Raw genomic sequence first — 20,497 nt, 5'->3', positions numbered from 1 at the left:
TCAAAGTGACTTGACCCCATGACCTTGGTGTCACTAGAATGAAACTGCAATGTACTTTAATTACTGTTACATTAGTTTTTGTACAGCAAATATACTTTTTGCACAAAAGGCTATTTTAATATTTTGCATTTAAAAAGGTCATTATTTCTTATTTTATTTAAAAAATATATATTTTTATTACATAATTTGTATACTATTTTTTTATATATATATATATATATTTATTACTATATATATATTTAGTACTCCAAATATGACTTTATTTTATGTGCTATTTGTTATATTTCGTTTTATTTAATTTATTTTAATTTATTTATTTTTTTTCAAATATCAAATATGATCTAAAAATATATCAAATATAATTTAAAAAGTTAATTATTTGTTTTGTTCTATATTTAGTTTATTTTTATTTTTGTTTGGTTTATTTATTTGTTTTAATTTTTATTTTATTAGTACACCAAATATGCAATTTGCACTTTATTTTATATTCTAAGATTTGATAAAATCTTAATTTTATTTAGTTGTATTATTTTTTATTAGTACATCAAATACAAATTCTTGCACAGAAACTGAAGGCCATGTTAAGATTTTATATTTTAAAAGTCAGTTTTTTATTTTGTTTGTTTTATTTTTATTTTGGCTTATTTTGTCTTATTCTCTTTCTTTTTTGTTTTTAATTTCTTTCTCTCTGTATAAAAATGATTAACAAATAATTTAAAAAAGGTCAGGAGTTTTCATAATCAGGATATATACAAATCATTTTGATGTGTGTGTGTGTGTGTGTGTGTGTGTGTGTGTGTGTGTGTGTGTGTGTGTGTGTGTGTGTGTGTGTGTGTGTGTGTGTGTGTGTGTGTGTGTGTGTGTGTGTGTGTGTGTGTGTGTGTGTGTGTGTGTGTGTGTGTGTGTGTGTGTGTGTGTGTGTGTGTGACAATCCATTTATTTTCTGTAGATTTTCAACAATCAGCAGCTCATTACTTGCATAAAACAGAAGTCAATCATCCTGTTATACCTTAGACAGGCCTGTTATTTCCTTCCTCTGCTCTCCGCTGGTCAGCGGCGCCCTCACCTGCTTTATTGGAGTCTTTCTGGGTCATTTTGAGCACTGAAGTGTGTGTCCTGATTTACAGGGACACTCAAAGAGACAATGAACAGAGACAGGATACACAAAATGAGTCCCAGCGGGCATTCCTCACACGCAGACAAATATCTGAACATGAGGAGAACCACGAGCGCAGAGAATCACCTGAGGTACTCACACACACTCTTCTGTGACTCCTTCTGAACACATGGACAAACGACACACCTTCACATCTGTGTGTGTGTGTGTGTGTGTGTGTGTTTTGTAGAGCTGGGAGATCATAACGGCAGATGAGTCCACGCTATACAGCCTTAGCGAGCGCTCTCCTCCGCCCCCTCACTCCCCGATGGAGTTCACAGGATTCTGTGAGGAGTTCAGCCGACTGACGCCAGGAAACGACAGACGCACATCCCTCACGGTCAGTCCACACACACACACACACACACATATGAAGCAGCACAACTGTTTTCATCACCGATAATAATCATAAATGTTTCTCAAATCATCATATGAGAATGATCATGAAGGATCATGTGACACTGAAGACTGGAGGAATGATGCTGAAAATTCAGCATTGATCACAGGATATAAATTACACTTTACTATATATTCACATAGAAAACAGTTATTTTAAATGAGAATAATTTATCACAATATTACAATTTTTACTGTATTTTTAATCAAATAAATGCAGCCTTGGTGAGGCTTTTTTTTAAAACATGCATTGACACATGCAATTCAAATCAGACTCATGCTAACTATCTACTTTAAGCAACTCACACATTTTCTAACGTCTTACAGATATTTATTTAAGATGCCACATTCATAAGAACTATTCCTCACATTAAGCCACTGATACAAAAATCAGGGCTCGACATTAACGCTTGTCCGGGACAAGCTGATTTTTTGAAGGGGCAAGTGAAAGAGAATTTTACTTGCCTGACCGGACAAGGATCCTGACTAAAACATCAATAACAAAAAATAACTATGGAATCACCAAAATGCAAGACTGATTCTGCATTAATTTAGTGTAAGTGGCGATTGATAGTTAATAATAATAATAATGTATAATAAACTGACATAATGTTGTGCTGTTGACGCTTGCGCCGCCTCTCGAGGAGAAATCACAACAAATGAGAGCTGCTCATACAAAGAACCTCAGTTAACATACATGGTTAAAATGATAAATTGTGGAGTTTTTATATTTATAACATACGATAGCCTATGTTAGGCTATCGTATGTTATCGTACAGTTAAGCAACATCACAGAACCAAGAGTGCTGTTTTCCTGAATACCAACACAGCTAAAAATGACACTGATTTCATATGACAGGTCCATAATCAATTATTAACATTAAGTCACTTACTTTTTAGATGTAATATTTGCTGTTTTTGTTCGATTTCATCAGCAAAAATAGTTCCAAACAAAGATCACAGCAGAACCATAACGCATCTCACAGCAACAGCGTGTTACTGAATGATTCAGCGTTTGAATGAATCGGTTGAATCAAAGATTCAATGAACTATTCGTAAGTGACTGCGGCCCTGTCCCAAATGGCACCCTAAACCCTCACGGTCTTCCTCTGAGTCCGCACTTTCAGGACGTAATGCCACTTTGACTGTCGGGAAGAAGTCCGCTGTGTAACCCGCACCAGTGCGGGCTCGGCAGAAGTGCGCATCAAGGGCGTATATCGACCTCAAAGGGGGCACTCGCGAGCACCCTTCTGAGACCTAAAATGACAAACGGGACACCTTACGATCTCGTGGACTTAACGGACATGTGCACATGCCAGCCATTGTAAGTCCACAGGACCGAAAGTGCACATGAAGTGTGCCATTTGGGACAGGGCCTGCCTAATTCTTGAATGAATTATCCGTTTGAATGAATCGTTTGAATGAACCGTTTGAATGAATGACTCAATGACTCGCTCATTAAGACGGTCACCTGCTGCCACATACTGGTGGTTTAGTTTCATCTTTCCAACATTTCTTATTTGTATATTCAAACATATTTAAAACAATCTCATAACATTATTTAATACAGTTGTAATTTTTCTGTGTAAATTTAATTTGATTGGTAACAGCCCTATTGTGTCTTCTTCTAATAAAATTTTTTTGATCAAATTTAAAGCTACACTGGTTAAAAGGTATATGACCATCCAGTGAATATTAGTTTCTGTTCCTTTCAATTCCGATTTTGTTTTAACTCCTACGGTGGCCGATTTAGTCTAAGATTAACATGACTTCCAGTTCGACCTCGTCCACATTCGACACGGTGCCATCGAGTGTTAAAACACGAAAGGCGAAGCTTAAATTTACGGGTATGTCCCTCTTTGGCTAATGTACTTTCAAGATGGAGGGGCAACATGGCGACCGGCATTCAAACCCTCACCCGTATGTGTTTTCAATGGCATATTATAAACTTACGAGAATACTTTATTACTTGAAAGAAGTAAATATACATTAATGAGCACATATATTTTTGAAAGAACTAAGTGTTTTTAGCTAAGAATAAACTAAAAAAGTTACACAGTGTAGCTTTAAGAATGTAAAAGGAAAGCTGAAGCATAGCCTATATTGAATAAGATTATGGAAAGAAAAACCTTTATAAAAGGTAAAAATATCACAAATATGCAGATTTAAATATGTCAGAGCCGATTGAACACTGGTGAGAATATTGCTTCAGAATACATTTTATTTACAACACAAATAAATAAAAGAATTTCCGGACAAGCACATTTTTTACTCGGACAAGTGAGTGACAGATGTGAACCGGCTTAGTGTCGAGCCCTGCAAAAATCAAAATGGGTCTTGACATTTGTCTGACCGATGCAAGAGACTGATTCATAAATGATTCATATGATTGATTCATTTGAGTCATGATGCTCCAAGTGAGTTCAACATTGACTATATTGATCATTTAGCATGACCTCTGACGTGTAAATTAAGATTAATAGTGAATGTGCACAGTGAAAGTTCAAAGCGATTAGCATTAGTTTGATCAAAATATTGTTTATCGCATTATGAGCGTGCATGTAAATGTGCTCACTGTTTCATTTAAAGAGCACCTATTATGGCATTTATGTTCCAAATATTGTTTTAGAAGTCCCCAACAACAGTTTTGCATGCATGCAATGACAAAAAAGACTTTAGTTTTCTTATAATATGCATTTATTTTTACCTGTTTTGACAGCGATTCTTAAATGATTCCTTTAGTGATTCACTTTTCAAAACCCCGCCTTTACGTGACGCTAATCTGCGGTGATTGGTCCGATGACCCAGTCAGTTGTGATTGGTATAGTCTGTGCAGATATTTTCGGAAACGGAACGCCCATCAAAGTCTTATAGTGACAGTAATTTGTTAATATGTGTCAGGAGTTATGAATATGAAAACCGCGTCGGTACCGTTTGATTGTAATATGAGCCTCAGCTGATCTCATTCATAAAAAAACTCCTCACGAAGACTCGCGACAAATCAACATCCCTCAGGGCTTTTAGTTCAAAAGTGTGCAGATGAGGAGACATATTGATAGATTCTCATATGTCTGTGTCAAATTTCTAAACAGAGGAGTATTTTTTATTCAATACTTCCTCAAAATGCGCAGATGTAGCCTAATCATGAGCGATTGAGTCTCTTATGTGTTGTTTTCAATTCATCCTGGCAGCCGGAGGGCGCTCTGTGCACATTTAGTCCATTTGGTACAGACAGACGAAGAAGATACCATGTGCCATAATAGAAGTCCATAATAAAAGCTTCCTGAGATTGCGAAACATTCAAATAGAGACATTTAAAGACTAATAAACACTCAATCGTGACGATGTATGGTTCGTCTTCAAGCCACTTAGTCTTCAAATGCTCATCCTTGGGAAGATTAAAAAAGTTTGCTTTTGAGTCGCACTTCAGAACAGCGTCTCGTCGCCATGATGTTTTCTAGTTTTCACTGGCGTCTCGTCTCCATGATGTTTTCTAGTTTTCACTGGCGTCTCGTGGCCATGATGTTTTCTAGTTTTCACTGGCGTCTTGGAGCGCAATAAGTGGGCGTATCGTATTCAAATAACTTGACAAGTTGACGTCATCTAGTCAGAGAAAAAGCTTCGGTCTTCTAACGATTCTTAAAAATGACTCAGAGTCGACTCTAACTTTTGAAAGAAAATAACTATATAAACGGTGCACTGTCATATTTCAAACTTTGCAGGATGTTTTTGTTCACTTAGATCTATGTTACACACTACATGAAAGGTACATTTCAAAATTCCATGATAGGTGCTCTTTAAAGCCAGTGTATTTGCAATGGTATAAACAATATTTAACATTACAGGGTGTGTAGTTTCGTCTCAGATTTGTGTTTTTTTTCTCAGCCGCAGGGTCACGGCAGCCGCAGAGGAAGTGGACAGAACCTGACGGTGGAAGAACATCCTGTTCACCCCGTGGTGAGAGCAGTGAAGCATTCATATACATATATATCCATCCAAGCCCAGACCCAACTCTCACCATGTGCTCTAGTTTCAGTGTTTTGCTCAGTCTCTCAGCACATGATGTGTAATCTTAGCTGCCCCAGATTTCCCAGCATGCCCTGAACTTCGCAATACATCACTCATCTGCTCCCAGAGGACAGTGTGTTTGAGAGGCAAACTCCTAACTGATGGCTATTTTTGAACCAAACGGACAATCTGTAATGGATTGTTTCCATTTTTGTTCTCCTCATTTCACCCCTCTCTATATTTTCATTTCATGGCTCACTTTATCCTTTTCCGTTCTTCCCTTAAGTTATTACCCACCTCTGCTGGGCTGCCTCCGGGATGGGAGGAAAAGCAGGACAGTAAAGGGAGACTTTATTACGTCAATCACAAGAGCAGGTCGACAACCTGGACACGACCGCTCATTCAGGTGCGTCTCGCTCTAGCAACAGCATCTGTGGGAGAGCTGCACAATTTGGAGGGAAATAACGTTAAATAATAAATAAAAAAATTGTAATTGCACTTTTAATGCTTTGTTTGTTTGCACAATTTGGCTGCATAATTATATATGACTGTAAAATAATAATTAACATTATTAATATTATTGTTATTATTAATACTATTGAAACTAAACAATAATTTAGTAATAATTAAATAAACAATGAAAGTGAAAATTGTTATAATAAATCATAATAATAATTATTATTAGTAGTAGTAGTATTACAAAATAAAAATAAGAAACCACTTTTGTAATATTTCACTGTAAAATATAAAATGTTGAGTATTTTAATTAATGATGATGATGATAATAATAAGTAGAAGAATTCTAATTATATTAAGTCTTAATTTCTACATATTATATTCATATTTATCATTATATTATTCATTATTTATTTAAATGTAATTTAAATGATTTAATATTTTCTTATTTAATACTTTTATATTTACAATATTTTTGTTTCAAATTGTTAACATTTTTATTTAATTTATATTTGTACTCTTTTTTGTTTTATTTTATTATACCAGTTTTTATTTTATGTTTTGTTATTGTTGTTGTTGTTTTTATTACTAAATAAAAAATAATTAAAAAAAAGAAACATGATATTAAATCTAATAATTAAGTGTTCTTTTTTGCTACTTCTAAAAAAAAATATTTATACCAATTTTTATTTTATGTGTTGTTGTTGTTGTTGTTGTTTTTGTTGTTGTTATTATTACTAAATAAAAATATTTAAAAAATAAGAAACATAATATTATTCACTCTAAAATATAAAATGTTGAGTATTTAAGAAAATTAATGATGATGCTAATAATAATAATAAGTAAAATAATTCTAATTATGGCTGCCTTAATTTCTTCATTTCTACATATTTATATTCATATTTACCATTTTATTATTCATTATTTATTTATTTAAATGTAATTTAAATTAATCTTAAAAAAATCTTTTATATTATATTTACAATTGTTTTTTCCAAATTGATAATTTTTTTATTTAATTTATATTTTTTATTTGTACTCTTTTTTGTTTTATTTTATTTATACCAGTTTTTATTTTATGTTTTGATATTGTAATTGTTGTTATTATTACTAAATAAAAATATTTAAAAAATACGAAACATAATATTAAATGTAATATTGCACTTTAAAATATAACATGTTGCGTATTTAAGAAAATGTATATAATAAGAAGAAGAATTATATTTGACAGAACTATAATTAATCTTAATTTCTTCATTTGTAAATTTTAAACTATCTAGCTTTTTTAATTTGGAGTAAAACCACAGGAAGGCCATATAAGAGCATCTCATCATTATAAGTTTGGGAGGAGGGTTGCCACGCGTTGAAAGCACCAGATCAAATCGCTTAGGGATTTCTGTCTTTAATTACTTTTGTAGCCCTAATTTGTGGCGTAATAATGCAGAATACTTCTCAGTCTCCCTGAACTTTGACCTCTGTATTTCAGCTCATACAGGCGCCCCCTGAGGCGGCGGCGGCGGGGGGCGGGGCCATGTCTCTCTCCCAGAATCCCGTGGGCTACGCTCCGCCCCTGCTCTCCCCAGAAGTGTCCCCGCAGCACACACACACACACACACACACACCGGAGCACGTGGGCCTGATGCCGACCGGCTGGGAGGTGCGCAGCGCTCCAAACGGACGGCCGTTTTTCATAGACCACAACACTAAGACCACCACATGGGTAACTTGAACAGGATAATGACTATAATAATTTGTCTCAGTTCTTTACTGTAAGTGTTTTCCTGTGCATTGTCTGATTGCACCATTGTTCATGCTGATATGTACTTCCTGAGTTTGCCATCCTGTTTCCTGTTCCATCACAGGACGATCCCAGACTGAAGGTTCCCGTGCAAATAAGGAGGAGAGTCTCCCTTGACCCCACTGACCTCGGCCCACTGCCGGTAAGACGGATGATGTCATCGCTGATGTCAAAATCATGATATGATTTTATTGACATGCTGTTCAGGGCAGAGGTTGAAAAGGTGTGTGTGTGTGTGTGTGTGTGTGTTTGTGTGTGTGTCGTCTCTTATAGCCTGGATGGGAGGAGCGAGTACATAGTGACGGCAGAATCTTCTACATTGATCACAGTAAGTGGCACATTCATAACCACAACAATAAAAATAAAAAAAACACAATGTTGAGCACATTTAAAAAAACAAAAAAAAAATTTATTTAATTTTTAAAATATTATATTATGTTTTAAATATTATATATATGATGTAAAATTATTTTAAATATTAAATAATTTAAATAAATAAATAATGAATAATAAAATGATAAATATGAGCATATTATAGTTCAATTTTATATACTCAGATTTATCTTTTTATTATTCATAATTTATTTATTTACATTTTATTTCAATTATTTAATATTTAAATATATGTATATAATATTTATTAATGTATTTTTTATTTCATGTAAACTTTTATTTATTTATAGATATATATATATATATATATATATGTATATGTGTGTATGTGTATATATATATATATATATAATCGTACTATCATTTTATTATTCATTATTTTTTTATTAACATTTTATAAAAAATTATAAAAAATTATTTAATATTTAAAAAATATTTTAAATTATATTTATAACAATTTTCAAATTGATAACATTTTATTTTTAAAAAAAATTATTTGTACTCTTTTTTTTGTGTGTGTGTTCATAACCACACCAATAAAAACCCACAATGCTTTTTCTATGAATCTAAAACTTTTATGTGCATTTTTTTATTTTATATAGTATTTTTCAAACTCTTTTATATAATTTTTTTTAACATACTTTATATATATATATATATATATATATATATATATATATAATATGTCATACTATAATATACTCATATTTATCATTTTATTTTTCATTATTTTTTTTTTATTAACATTTAAACTATATTTCATATTGTATAATGTAAAATTCTTATTGATAACCTTTTAATTTATATTTTATTTGTACTCTTTTTAATTTTTTTATTTTATTTATACCAATTATTATTATTATTACTACATTTGATGATTTATTGTTTTGTTTAGACACAAAAGCCACGCAGTGGGAAGATCCAAGACTACAGAATTCAGCCATCACTGGTCCAGTAAGTGGTTTCCTGTTTCTGTTAATGTTCATGTACAGTCAGGCAGTGAAGACGGAGCCGATAGAAACGGATCTTTAAGCCATTAATGGATCCCATTGAGACGGGCTGCTGTAACGCAGTGATTTTGGCCAGATCTTGTTTCTAAAAGTATTCTGAGCCTGAAACCCTGTACATTTCTTCCCATTCATTTCCTGTAAGGGGTGTGTGCGTGTCATTGGTGTCATGAGGGGAGGGGAAGTTATATTTGTCCTGGATGAGTTGAATGATCTCTGTCGTTTCAGGAACATTCAGCATCTGAGCAGATAAGAGCTGATGGATTATTGGCAAAGTGATTGTGTTCTGTTTTATTTCAGGCCGTGCCTTACTCCAGAGACTATAAACAGAAGTATGAGTACTTCCGCAAGAAACTGAAGAAACCGGTACGTCAATGCCCATTTCAGGCTTTTGGCTTTTTCCTGTCCCTTTCACATCTCAACACCTAGACCAACTTATCTGGGGTTTATGGAAGGGCAGCAACTAATATTTAACCCAGTTTGTTCAAGTCACCACAGTTCATGCTTCATGTGAAGGTGACGAGAAATCAAAAGTGACCCAATTGACAGTCCTGTTCATTATTTTAAAGGGATCAGTTGTTTGTTTTCTTAGGGGTGTAACGGTTCTCTCTAAAAGTCGAATTGTACCGTTCTCCACACACGGTTCAGCATGCACTTACACCGCGGTTCATCTCAAATCTGACGACGCATTCACATCTCTAATGTGGTTTGTTGAAAATAAATAAAACAGACAGATGGATTTCTGTCGATGGATACGAATTCTGGCTTCGCCTAAACTTTGTTCAATGCGAGTGCCGTATGCTCTATCTACACTCACCTAAAGGATTATTAGGAACACCTGTTCAATTTCTCATTAATGCAATTATCTAATCAACCAATCACATGGCAGTTTCTTCAATGCATTTAGGGGTGTGGTCCTGGTCAAGACAATCTCCTGAACTCCACACTGAATGTCAGAATGGGAAAGAAAGGTGATTTAAGCAATTTTGAGCGTGGCATGGTTGTTGGTGCCAGACGGGCCGGTCTGAGTATTTCACAATCTGCTCAGTTACTGGGATTTCCACGCACAACCATTTCTAGGGTTTACAAAGAGTGGTGTGAAAAGGGAAAAACATCCAGTATGCGGCAGTCCTGTGGCGAAAATGCCTTGTTGATGCTAGAGGTCAGAGGAGAATGGGCCGACTGATTCAAGCTGATAGAAGACCAACTTTGACTGAAATAACCACTCATTACAACCGAGGTCTGCAGCAAAGCATTTGTGAAGCCACAACACACACAACCTTGAGGCGGATGGGCTAGAACAGCAGAAGACCCCACCGGGTACCACTCATCTCCACTACAATGAGGAAAAAGAGGCGACAATTTGCACGAGCTCACCAAAATTGGGCAGTTGAAGACTGGAAAAATGTTGCCTGGTCTGATGAGTCTCAATTTCTGTTGAGACGTTCAGATGGTAGAGTCAGAATTTGGCGTAAACAGAATGAGAACATGGATCCATCATGCCTTGTTACCACTGTGCAGGCTGGTGGTGGTGGTGTAATGGTGTGGGGGATGTTTTCTTGGCACACTTTAGGCCCCTTAGTGCCAATTGGGCATCGTTTAAATGCCACGGCCTACCTGAGCATTGTTTCTGCCCATGTCCATCCCTTTATGACCACGATGTCCCCATCCTCTGATAGCTACTTCCAGCAGGATAATGCACCGTCACAAAGCTCCAATCATTTCAAATTGGTTTCTTGAACATGACAATGAGTTCACTGAACTAAAATGGCCCCCACAGTCACCAGATCTCAACCCAATAGAGCATCTTTGGGATGTGGTGGAACGGGAGCTTCGTGCCCTGGATGTGCATCCAACAAATCTGCATCAACTGCAAGATGCTCTCCTATCAATATGGGCCAACATTTCTAAAGAATGCTTTCAGCAGCCTTTTGAATCAATGCCACGTAGAATTAAGGCAGTTCTGAAGGCGAAAGGGGGTCAAACACAGCATTAGTATGTGTTCCTAATAATCCTTTAGGTGAGTGTATATGACCATGCACGCCGTCATCCCCCGTGTGAGCGCAGGTGAGACCTGAACAGCACATGTTGCTATCTGTGTTTAAACTAAACTCATTCAAGCCTTGCTAATTGACCATTCGCAAAGACCCGCCCGCTTTACTTACTGTTGCTATGTCCGACAAGCCGCGCTCTCACACCACACACACACACACACGTTCGCATGCTGTGAAAAACACATCGCAGAGCAAAGAGGATACTGACAACGCACTGACAGAAAGGACAGAGCAGGCTACTCTTAATATGAAACAAAGTCTCAACTCTTTTGTCATTTTTTAAAGAAACGTAAACAATGAAATACGTTTTATGGCTCTAGTGTGTGGTGACAGGTCGCTGTAGCTGCTCGTGAACCGATCATCTCTTCCTGCTAGTTCATTTATAGTATCAAATAAACGGATTATGGCGGATTATGATTGGTCAGAACACCTGTCAATCAAACTCCTGGCAAAGGGTGAATTGAAACATTCGAGCGCACGACGCGAAAGAGAATGCGACAGTTGAATATAGCTAATATCTAATTTCCCTGAACATAGCACGTACCGAAACCGTGATAAAAACTGAACCATGAGTAATTTGAACCGTTGCACCCCTATTGTTTTCATGGTCTTTCATTAGAATGCTTATTTTGTGCTAAAGCATCCAACACTGTGTGGGCTGGAAAAATCGTTTTAACCAATAATGTCGTCACCCAACATGTCAAAACCTGATGGAATAACCTTTTCTTCCGTCTCCAGGCAGACATCCCGAACCGCTTCGAGCTGAATGTGAGACGCAATGCTCTTCTGGAGGACTCGTACCGACGCATCCTGGCCGTCAAACGCTCGGACCTGCTGAAGGCCCGCCTCTGGGTGGAGTTTGAGGGAGAGAAGGGGCTGGACTATGGGGGCGTGGCCCGGGAATGGTTCTTCCTGATCTCCAAGGAAATGTTCAACCCATATTATGGGCTCTTTGAGTATTCTGCCACGTGAGTGAGGGGACTTTTATATTATCTTCAGTAAAACCGGCCCTTTTCACATTCTCAGAAGTCTTCATAGTTGGGTAAACTTCTTTAGTGGTGTCTGGAAACTACAACAAATGTAGTTTTTTGCGTTCCCAGTTGCAAAAGAAAAAATCCACAATAGTGTTTCTATGACTTTCCAAAGAAGGAAAAATATCGAGAGATTGATTACGGTGGTCAGGAGAGAGAAAGACATAAAATTTGCCGTCACTCCCACAGCCGTTTTATTATTAGAAATTATTCACACACACACTCACTCACACTGCAGCGTTAACTAGTTTTCTGTATTTAGTGCCAAAATGCAGTATATAGTGTTATTAATATACATGCATTTGCTAGATTTACAAGGTTAATAACTGTGGAAATGCGTCACCACAGTGTTGAACTTTTCTAGGAATCTGGAACTGATATGTACAATTAAAAAAATTATAATTAAATAATATTTATATTATTTTATCATTTTTATTTTTTTAAATATTTTATAATATATAGTTGATATAATCTTTTTCATTTCATTTTTGTCATATATGTATCTATATATATATATATATATATATATATATATATATATATATATATATATATATATATATATATATATATATATATATATATATATATATATATACTCATACTTTTATATATACTTTAAATTTGATGTAATAGTTTTAACAATGTTTTAAAATATATTTATAAACTTTATATAATATAACCATTTTTGTTTTATTTATATTTTTTATTTGTAAAAATATTTAATTAAATATTTGTTTTTATTTTATTTTTTCCCATTTAAAAAAAATCTTTTTAAAATTTTATTTATACCAATTTTTATTTTATTTTATTTATTTTTATTTTTGAATTTACAAACCATGACTATAGAACTCAGTCTGTGAAAGGGTCCATAGACTCAAAAAAAAATGATATAATATTTATAATATTTTTTTTAATTAAATGTTTTAATATTTTATATTATTAAAAATAAATATATATTATTTTATTATTTTATTTTTGTCATTTATATATACTTATATATTACATATACTCTATACATATACTATATATATATTTATATATACTTTAAATTTGATTTAATAGTTTTAACAATGTTTTATATTATATTTATAAACTTTATATAATATAACCATTTTGTTTTATTTGTATGTCATTTATAAAAAATATTTAATTAAATATTTATATGTTTAAATTTTGTTCCCCATTTTTTATTTTATTTATGCCAATTTTGATTTGATTTGATTTATTTTTGTGTTTGGATGTAAAAACCATGACTACAGAACTCCATAGACCATAGGGTCCATAGACTCTTGCGTGTTGTCCTTGCTAAGAACATTTTTGCATGGAAAACCCTTTGAAAGACAGACTTTAAAGATGTGCGGTGTGAATGTTTCAGGGATAACTACACCCTGCAGATCAACCCCAACTCCGGCCTGTGTAACGAGGACCACCTGTCGTATTTTAAGTTCATCGGCCGGGTGGCTGGAATGGCCGTCTATCACGGGAAGCTTTTGGATGGTGAGTAACCTGTCAAGACCAATATAAATACCCACAACTCACATTCACAGTGTTTTACTGTGGCTCTCCACACACTGCACGCATGCAGACTAGGGGTGTAACGATTCATCTACTACATCGATGTATCGATTTATTTTCCTATGATCTAACTACATCGATCTGTGCTCGGCAAGATGGCCTTCCGGACAACATATATCGATCTAACATCGTTTTAAAAGGTAATCAATCGATTGTATCGATCATGGGAAATAACGCATTGGATTTAAGCACGTCAGACTTTATATGGATATTTTTTCTTAGCACTTTTAATGATAAAGCCGTTAAACGTTACTCGATTAAGTCTGCCTATCTGTGACATCATCGCAACGCACGCACCAGCAGCAGCGCTAAGAAAACATAGCATGGCGGATGACAGAGAAGCCAACGTGCGAGAAATTATCAAGCCACCAGGAGAAAGAGCTAAGTTAGTAACGTTTTACCTGTACTTTCAACCCTTGCTAAATGTTACCTGTGAATTCCTGACCCCAGTGTGCCTGCAGAGCGAGTTTTAGTACAGCTGGCGACATAGTGAACGCACAGAGAAGTGTTCTGCGGTCAGATCATGTTGATATTTTTGAAAAAGAAATCTGTAGAGTCATTGAAGAGTAGTTGGTTACATTTTATCTTTGTTAAATATTGTTTGTTTATTAAACTGAGAGTAGTAGCAGGTTCAGCCAGTTTATTCAACCTGAAGAAATGTTGGTTGCACTTTATTTTTGATATTAATATTGTATTTGTATTATTTTAATGTTGTAAAACAACAGCAAAAGTAGCAGGTAAACCTACTATTAATTAAACCTGAAGAGTAGTTAGTTGCACTTTACTTTTTATACTAATATTGTAATATTTTTATGTTGGAAAACAAAAGCAGAAGTAGCGGGTTAACCTACTGTTGAAATGTTGGTTGCACTTACTGTGCTTTTATTGAAAATGTATTGAAAATTGAAAATTAGAGCAGAAAAGGTTAACTTCCTTTTAATTCAACCTAAACTGTTGGTTGCACTTTATTCAAATAAAATTTGAATGCATTTGCCATTAATTGTTGTTTACTTGTTTGTTTATATCCATAATTAATTGATACCTGATTCCTGCATTGAATCATTGAAACTTCACCTGCACTGACCAGTATCCAGATATTTATTTCAGTCACACAATTTTTGGCTAAAAAGTTACTGAATCGATTTCAAGTCACTGAATCGTTTCGGATCGTATCGTTCTAAATGAACCAATATCGTCCTTGAATCGTATCGACAACCTCAAATCGTGATACGAATCGAATCGTTGTTAAAACGAATCGTTACACCCCTAATGCAGACGGATTCACTACATGTAGAAAAACCTGTCAGCGTTTACCTCGTGTTGCTTAAATGTTTTTTTGTGCTTGTCTGCACAGCATTCTTCATCCGGCCCTTCTACAAGATGATGCTGCAGAAGCCAATCACGTTACAGGATATGGAGTCGGTGGTGAGTGACAGCCATACCTGAACCAATCAGCATCCATTCTAAAGGCCATATTTTATCGATCTGAGCTCATGGCCTGAAACACACGGCGCAGGTGCACTTAGGACGTGTCTGAATCCACTTTTGCTAGTTTAATGATGGGGAAAAATGGTCGGCCGGTGCATGGTCCAAAAGGGTAGCACTCTAGTATACTACAATACTACCTACACAATAACATACTACTTCTGCGGTGTGTATAATATGCACAGTTTATTTATTTATCTTGCATGGAGTACTTGGGATGACCTACAGCATTTTACAAATATTTAATTGTACAGTATATGACTACGTGAGATAATGTGCTCAAATTGGCATTTTAGCTGGATGTATAACGCAATGTATATCTACTATATATAACGTTAATATATAGTGTATAATGCGTACAGTGCTGTAGCATTCCTTTCCCTTTGCTTTTGCCCCTTTCTATATATTTAGTAGTTTTCAGTGCACTACAACAACATAGTTGCTCTTATTTATTACGATAAAATGTATATTTATTACGATATTAAATATATATAAATTCTATTTTATTATCTAATTTTTACATGTACTTTTTTATTAGTTTATCAGTTAATTTTTGTATTAAAAATTGGATTTTATTTGTATGGTATTTAATTATATTTATAGCATATTTCAAGGAAATCCACACAATAAATGCATTTTTTTTAAATGTGTACAGTGCAGTAGTATTTAATTCCAAAAATTATATTTTATTTATGTATTTATTTTTTATTTGGTTTATCTAATTTTTACATTTACTTTTTTATTTGTTTATCAGAGTTTTGATTTAAATTATATAGACATATATTTTTATTTGTATTGTATTTAATTATATTTATAGCATATTTCAAGGAAATCCACACAATAAATGCATTTTTTTCCCAATGCGTACAATGCAGTAGTATTTAATTCCAAAAATTATATATTTTTTATTTTTATATATGCATTTATTTTTTATTTTGTTTATCTAATGTTTACATTTACCTTTTTATTTGTTTATCAGATTTTTGATTTAAATTATATAGACATATATTTTTATTTTTATTGTATTTAATTATATTTATAGCGTATTTCAATGAAATCCACTCAATAAATTGCACTTTTTTATTTGTTTATCAGATTTGTTATTTAAATTATATATATATATATATATATATATATATATATATATATATATATATATATATATATATATATATATATATATATATTTCAATGTGTAAAGTGCAGTAGTATTTAATTCCAAATATCATATTTTATTTATTTTTATTTATTAATTAATTTTTTATTTGGTTTATATATATTTTACATGAATTTCTTTATTTGTTGATCAGTTAAATTATATTTATTTGTATTGTATTTAATTATATCGTATTTTAGGGGAATCCACACAATAAATGCATTTTCTCAATGTGTAAAGTGCAGTAGCATTTAATTCCAAAGAAACTCAGTTCCTCTGGGTTATTAGTAAGTCATAAAAGTTATATTTTAACTCAGTGAGAGTGCTGTTACCACTAATGATGTGCTTAATGTCCCATGAGCTTTGGTTCAGTCATTCACGCTCGGGTACACTTGTCAACCTGTTGTGTTTGGTCATATTTCAGGACAGCGAGTACTTTAATTCCCTCCGCTGGATTTTGGAGAACGACCCCACAGACCTGGACCTCCGGTTCGCCATCGACGAGGAGCTTTTTGGACAGGTGATGCTCTATTCTGCTTCACATGCAGCTTGTGCTTCATATTCCAAGACTTGTGAAACCATACAAGTATAAATAAGAGAGAGTACATGATTTCTGATCTCTTCCGCAGACGCACCAGCGTGATCTGAAGCCAGGAGGTGCGGATATTGTCGTCAATGACACCAACAAAAAGGAGTATATTCAGTATGTTTGACCGCCCTCTAGTGGCACATACACACAACTCCTTCACATTGAGTTAGTGGTGTTTGCTAGTCGAACGACAGCTTTGACACATTTCAGGATTTAACCAGGGTTCCCGCAGGGTCTTAAAAAGTCTAAAATTTAAAAATAAAAATTTTAGGCCTTAAATTCGGTGAAGTATTGAGTTCTAGGTCTTAAATCATCTTAATTGTCTTACCTCCATGTAACGCTTCCTCTAAAGCTCATTGAAATGCTCCCGTAGCGCTTAAGTGTGTGTGTGTTTATTCCGGCCGGGGTGTTGTAGTTCTTTGTTTTGCTAGTCCAACTATAGTTAGCTGTATTACAACTACAAATGAGACCAGCATGCATCTTATATTGCAGCCAATCAGCTTTCTTGTTATTGCCGCGGGTCTCTTTCGGATTGTACCATAGACACATCAAACAGATTTTATTCTTCAGCTTCAGTTCTCCATATAGTTCCGCAATCGGGAAAGTAAAGATGAATCTTTCTCACCTGCCATCTCGCATAATGACCAAATAAAAGTATGATATGCCTGATAGCACTAAAAAATAGTTAATAAACCACGAACTGAGTTCGTTACTGACCGATGTCGGACTGACTGTGGATTCTGTGCACGCGTTTGATGCCTTTCAGCACTTGCGCGAATGTTTTCTATTTCTAGGCTTTTGGCTCCTGAACGATTAAATATACACATTACACACAAATACGATTAAATACACACAAATACACACCCTTTACTTGATTACTTTAGGAACGTTTTACTTATATTAAGCAATTTCTTATTGATGTGGTTTACTTGTAAGATTTTGGTCATATTTCCCACTTTAAGCGATCATGTTATTAAAGCTAGATAGCACACCACTGGACCTTTTATTGTCATGCAGGGGCGTAAATTTAATCGAACAGTTGGGGGGGGACGATAAACATGAAATTTCTCAAGAGCAATTTTTGAAGGGGACACAAATAATACAGCCAATATCGTACTTGTAATCGATATGTGTACCACAAAAAAAAAAAAAAAAAAAAAAACATTTTGTGTTTATTTGGCATTTTGGTGCACTGAAAAATGATCTAATGTCCGTTTTTCTTTTCTCTGTTATTTTATCTGACCAACAACACAAAGTGATAGTTGTTTAAATATGAGTAAGGTTCACCACGCAATCATATTATAATTATTAAATTATATTGCATCCTCCACATAGTATTTTATACTATGATATTCAGATCTTTAGATATTCAACTGCAGCAAGTCCTCTGATCTGCCACTTATTATCATATTGACAGAGGTGGACAGTAGCTAAGTACATTTACTCGAGTACTGTACTTAAGTACACTTTACTTGTATCTGTACTTTCCTGGAGTATTATTTTTTCGGGAAACTTTTACTTTAACTTCACTACATTTGAAAGACAAATATCGTACTTTTTACTCCACTACATTTCTATCAAGGTCCTCAAAGTCAAAAGTAATTTCTGTAGCAGATTTGAAAGTCAGTGGAGGATTTTTTTCTTCTTTAAAAGTTTTTTGTTGTTGTTGTTTTTTCAGACAGCCTATAAGTAATCACGCTTGTATACGGTCATGTGAAGTTTCCCAACATTTTTTGAACACTGATCAGTTTATAGCAAAATGGAAGAAAGTGGTTCCTCTGTGAAGTGTGTGCACCCATGGCCATACTTAAAAAGTATGTTTCAGTTTTCTGAAAAGATTAAAGATGAGTTTAGTTGGCATACAATTGATCAAAAATGTAAACGTTTGGGAGAAAGGGAAAAGTAAACAGTTGGGAGAACATCGGATGTGTATCAGTGTATTGGATCCGTGCATTTGGTCTTAAAGTGACAGCAGCTTTGTGTAACTTTTATACAAGTATTGAAATGAGTTTAAGGTAGTCGTATGCTAACATGTCGGATTGAGCTTCACAGACTGGCTTAAACCACCATAGTGGCATAATGTGCATTTATACAATAATAATAAAATAATGCATTGACATAAAAAAATGAAATTTACTTTTGATACTTAAGTACTTTTAAATACAAATACTTCTGTACTTTTACTTAAGTAAAAATCAGTTTTTAGAACTTTTACTTGTAACGGAGTAATATTTGACCAGTAGTACTTTTACTTTTACTCAAGTAATAGAGTTGTGTACTTTGTCCACCTCTGCATATTGAGCAAAACCCAACACAGATCTGGTGGAGCGGCCGTCCGCATACTTTAGGTTTAGAATTAGCACCAATTCGGGGGCGGGTTGCTTGAATTTTGGGTTCATTAGCCTATTATTCTTAATGAAAAACACAGCAAGAAAACAGTACAATGACACACTCCCTTAAATAGGCACTTTTACATTTCTCTTTGAAACCAAATCTTCCGCGATCATCTTGTCTGTCAGCTGTGATCTAGTGATGAATGAAATCTGACTCTCGTTCGGCTCGTGCTGTATTGAGCAGACACGTTTAGTTTTTAATTGTTGTGTCTGTTCTCTAACTGAACAAAATGATTTTATTACTATAAAAATGAAAACGACGGTGGGCCGGGGCGGTGCCGCGGTGGGCAAGTGATGTTCACAGTGTTTTGCCTAATCTGTATTAAAGAGAAAAGAGTCACTTCATCTCATGTTTAAAGTGAATAAAATGGCATTGACAGCTTACTGGAGTTTCACAACTGCTGTCTGAAGAGCTTTGTTCTCTACCCTAAACTTGTGTGGTAGTTTTTTTTACGTTCTATGGGTAACGTTAGTTGAGGTGCGTGGTGGATCAAACCACTGTGGTGCAAAGGGGTAGCCTGGCGTGGCCATACTCAATTCTAGTCAGAATATGAGTCTGGTACCGCTCCATTGAGCTTTGATTATGGGGCGTGTTTCAACCTAACCAGGAAAGACCTCAATTGGATAGACCCACAACCAATCAGAGCAACGGAGCGACGCATAACGTTAGTTGTCAAATGTCAACAGAACTCGACTGCACTGTTACCAAGTCCGTGTTTTTCTCCATGTCCGCGGGTTGAAGCGACCCCAATTATGTGATTATATAAACCCAGGAATGCGAATTTTAGCAGGCAACCTTGCCAAAATAACATATTTTGCCAACCAAACGCCATTTTTTTCCGGAGAACACCCCGGAAAGTTATTGTTTTGGGCTATAGTTTTGAGTAGCAATTGTGCGCGACATTGCAAAAACACTTGGCAACCCTGTCTGCACGCACGCTGGATTAAGTAACGTTACAAGAAAAAGATGAGTGTAAACGATCTTTGCCAGTAAGAA

General features: G+C 34.6%; 2 protein-coding genes across 4 annotated transcripts in view; both read left to right on the top strand.

Moving 5' to 3' along the window:
• The window catches only part of ss18l2 (ss18, like 2), a 692,656-nt gene that overhangs the window by 301,495 nt on the left and 370,664 nt on the right, over positions 1 to 20,497 (top strand). The gene's annotated exons all lie outside the window — the stretch shown is intronic.
• Positions 1 to 20,497, top strand: part of nedd4a (NEDD4 E3 ubiquitin protein ligase a) — a 77,381-nt gene that overhangs the window by 50,473 nt on the left and 6,411 nt on the right. For all 3 annotated transcript variants that reach the window (XM_079825798.1, XM_079825797.1, XM_079825799.1), the window contains 14 exons: positions 1,128 to 1,248; positions 1,347 to 1,496; positions 5,438 to 5,509; positions 5,847 to 5,966; positions 7,503 to 7,736; positions 7,879 to 7,956; positions 8,088 to 8,142; positions 9,103 to 9,161; positions 9,515 to 9,580; positions 12,007 to 12,236; positions 13,678 to 13,799; positions 15,232 to 15,302; positions 16,943 to 17,038; positions 17,148 to 17,221. In XM_079825798.1, the coding sequence (XP_079681924.1) occupies positions 1,128 to 1,248; positions 1,347 to 1,496; positions 5,438 to 5,509; positions 5,847 to 5,966; positions 7,503 to 7,736; positions 7,879 to 7,956; positions 8,088 to 8,142; positions 9,103 to 9,161; positions 9,515 to 9,580; positions 12,007 to 12,236; positions 13,678 to 13,799; positions 15,232 to 15,302; positions 16,943 to 17,038; positions 17,148 to 17,221 (1,548 nt within the window). The remainder of the gene's footprint in view (positions 1 to 1,127; positions 1,249 to 1,346; positions 1,497 to 5,437; positions 5,510 to 5,846; positions 5,967 to 7,502; positions 7,737 to 7,878; positions 7,957 to 8,087; positions 8,143 to 9,102; positions 9,162 to 9,514; positions 9,581 to 12,006; positions 12,237 to 13,677; positions 13,800 to 15,231; positions 15,303 to 16,942; positions 17,039 to 17,147; positions 17,222 to 20,497) is intronic.

The sequence above is a fragment of the Gobio gobio genome (genome assembly GCF_949357685.1).
Source record: "Gobio gobio genome assembly, chromosome: 9".
Taxonomy (NCBI): domain Eukaryota; kingdom Metazoa; phylum Chordata; class Actinopteri; order Cypriniformes; family Gobionidae; genus Gobio; species Gobio gobio.
Note: the sequence above shows the minus strand (reverse complement) of the source record. Positions and strands in the feature narration are given on the sequence as shown.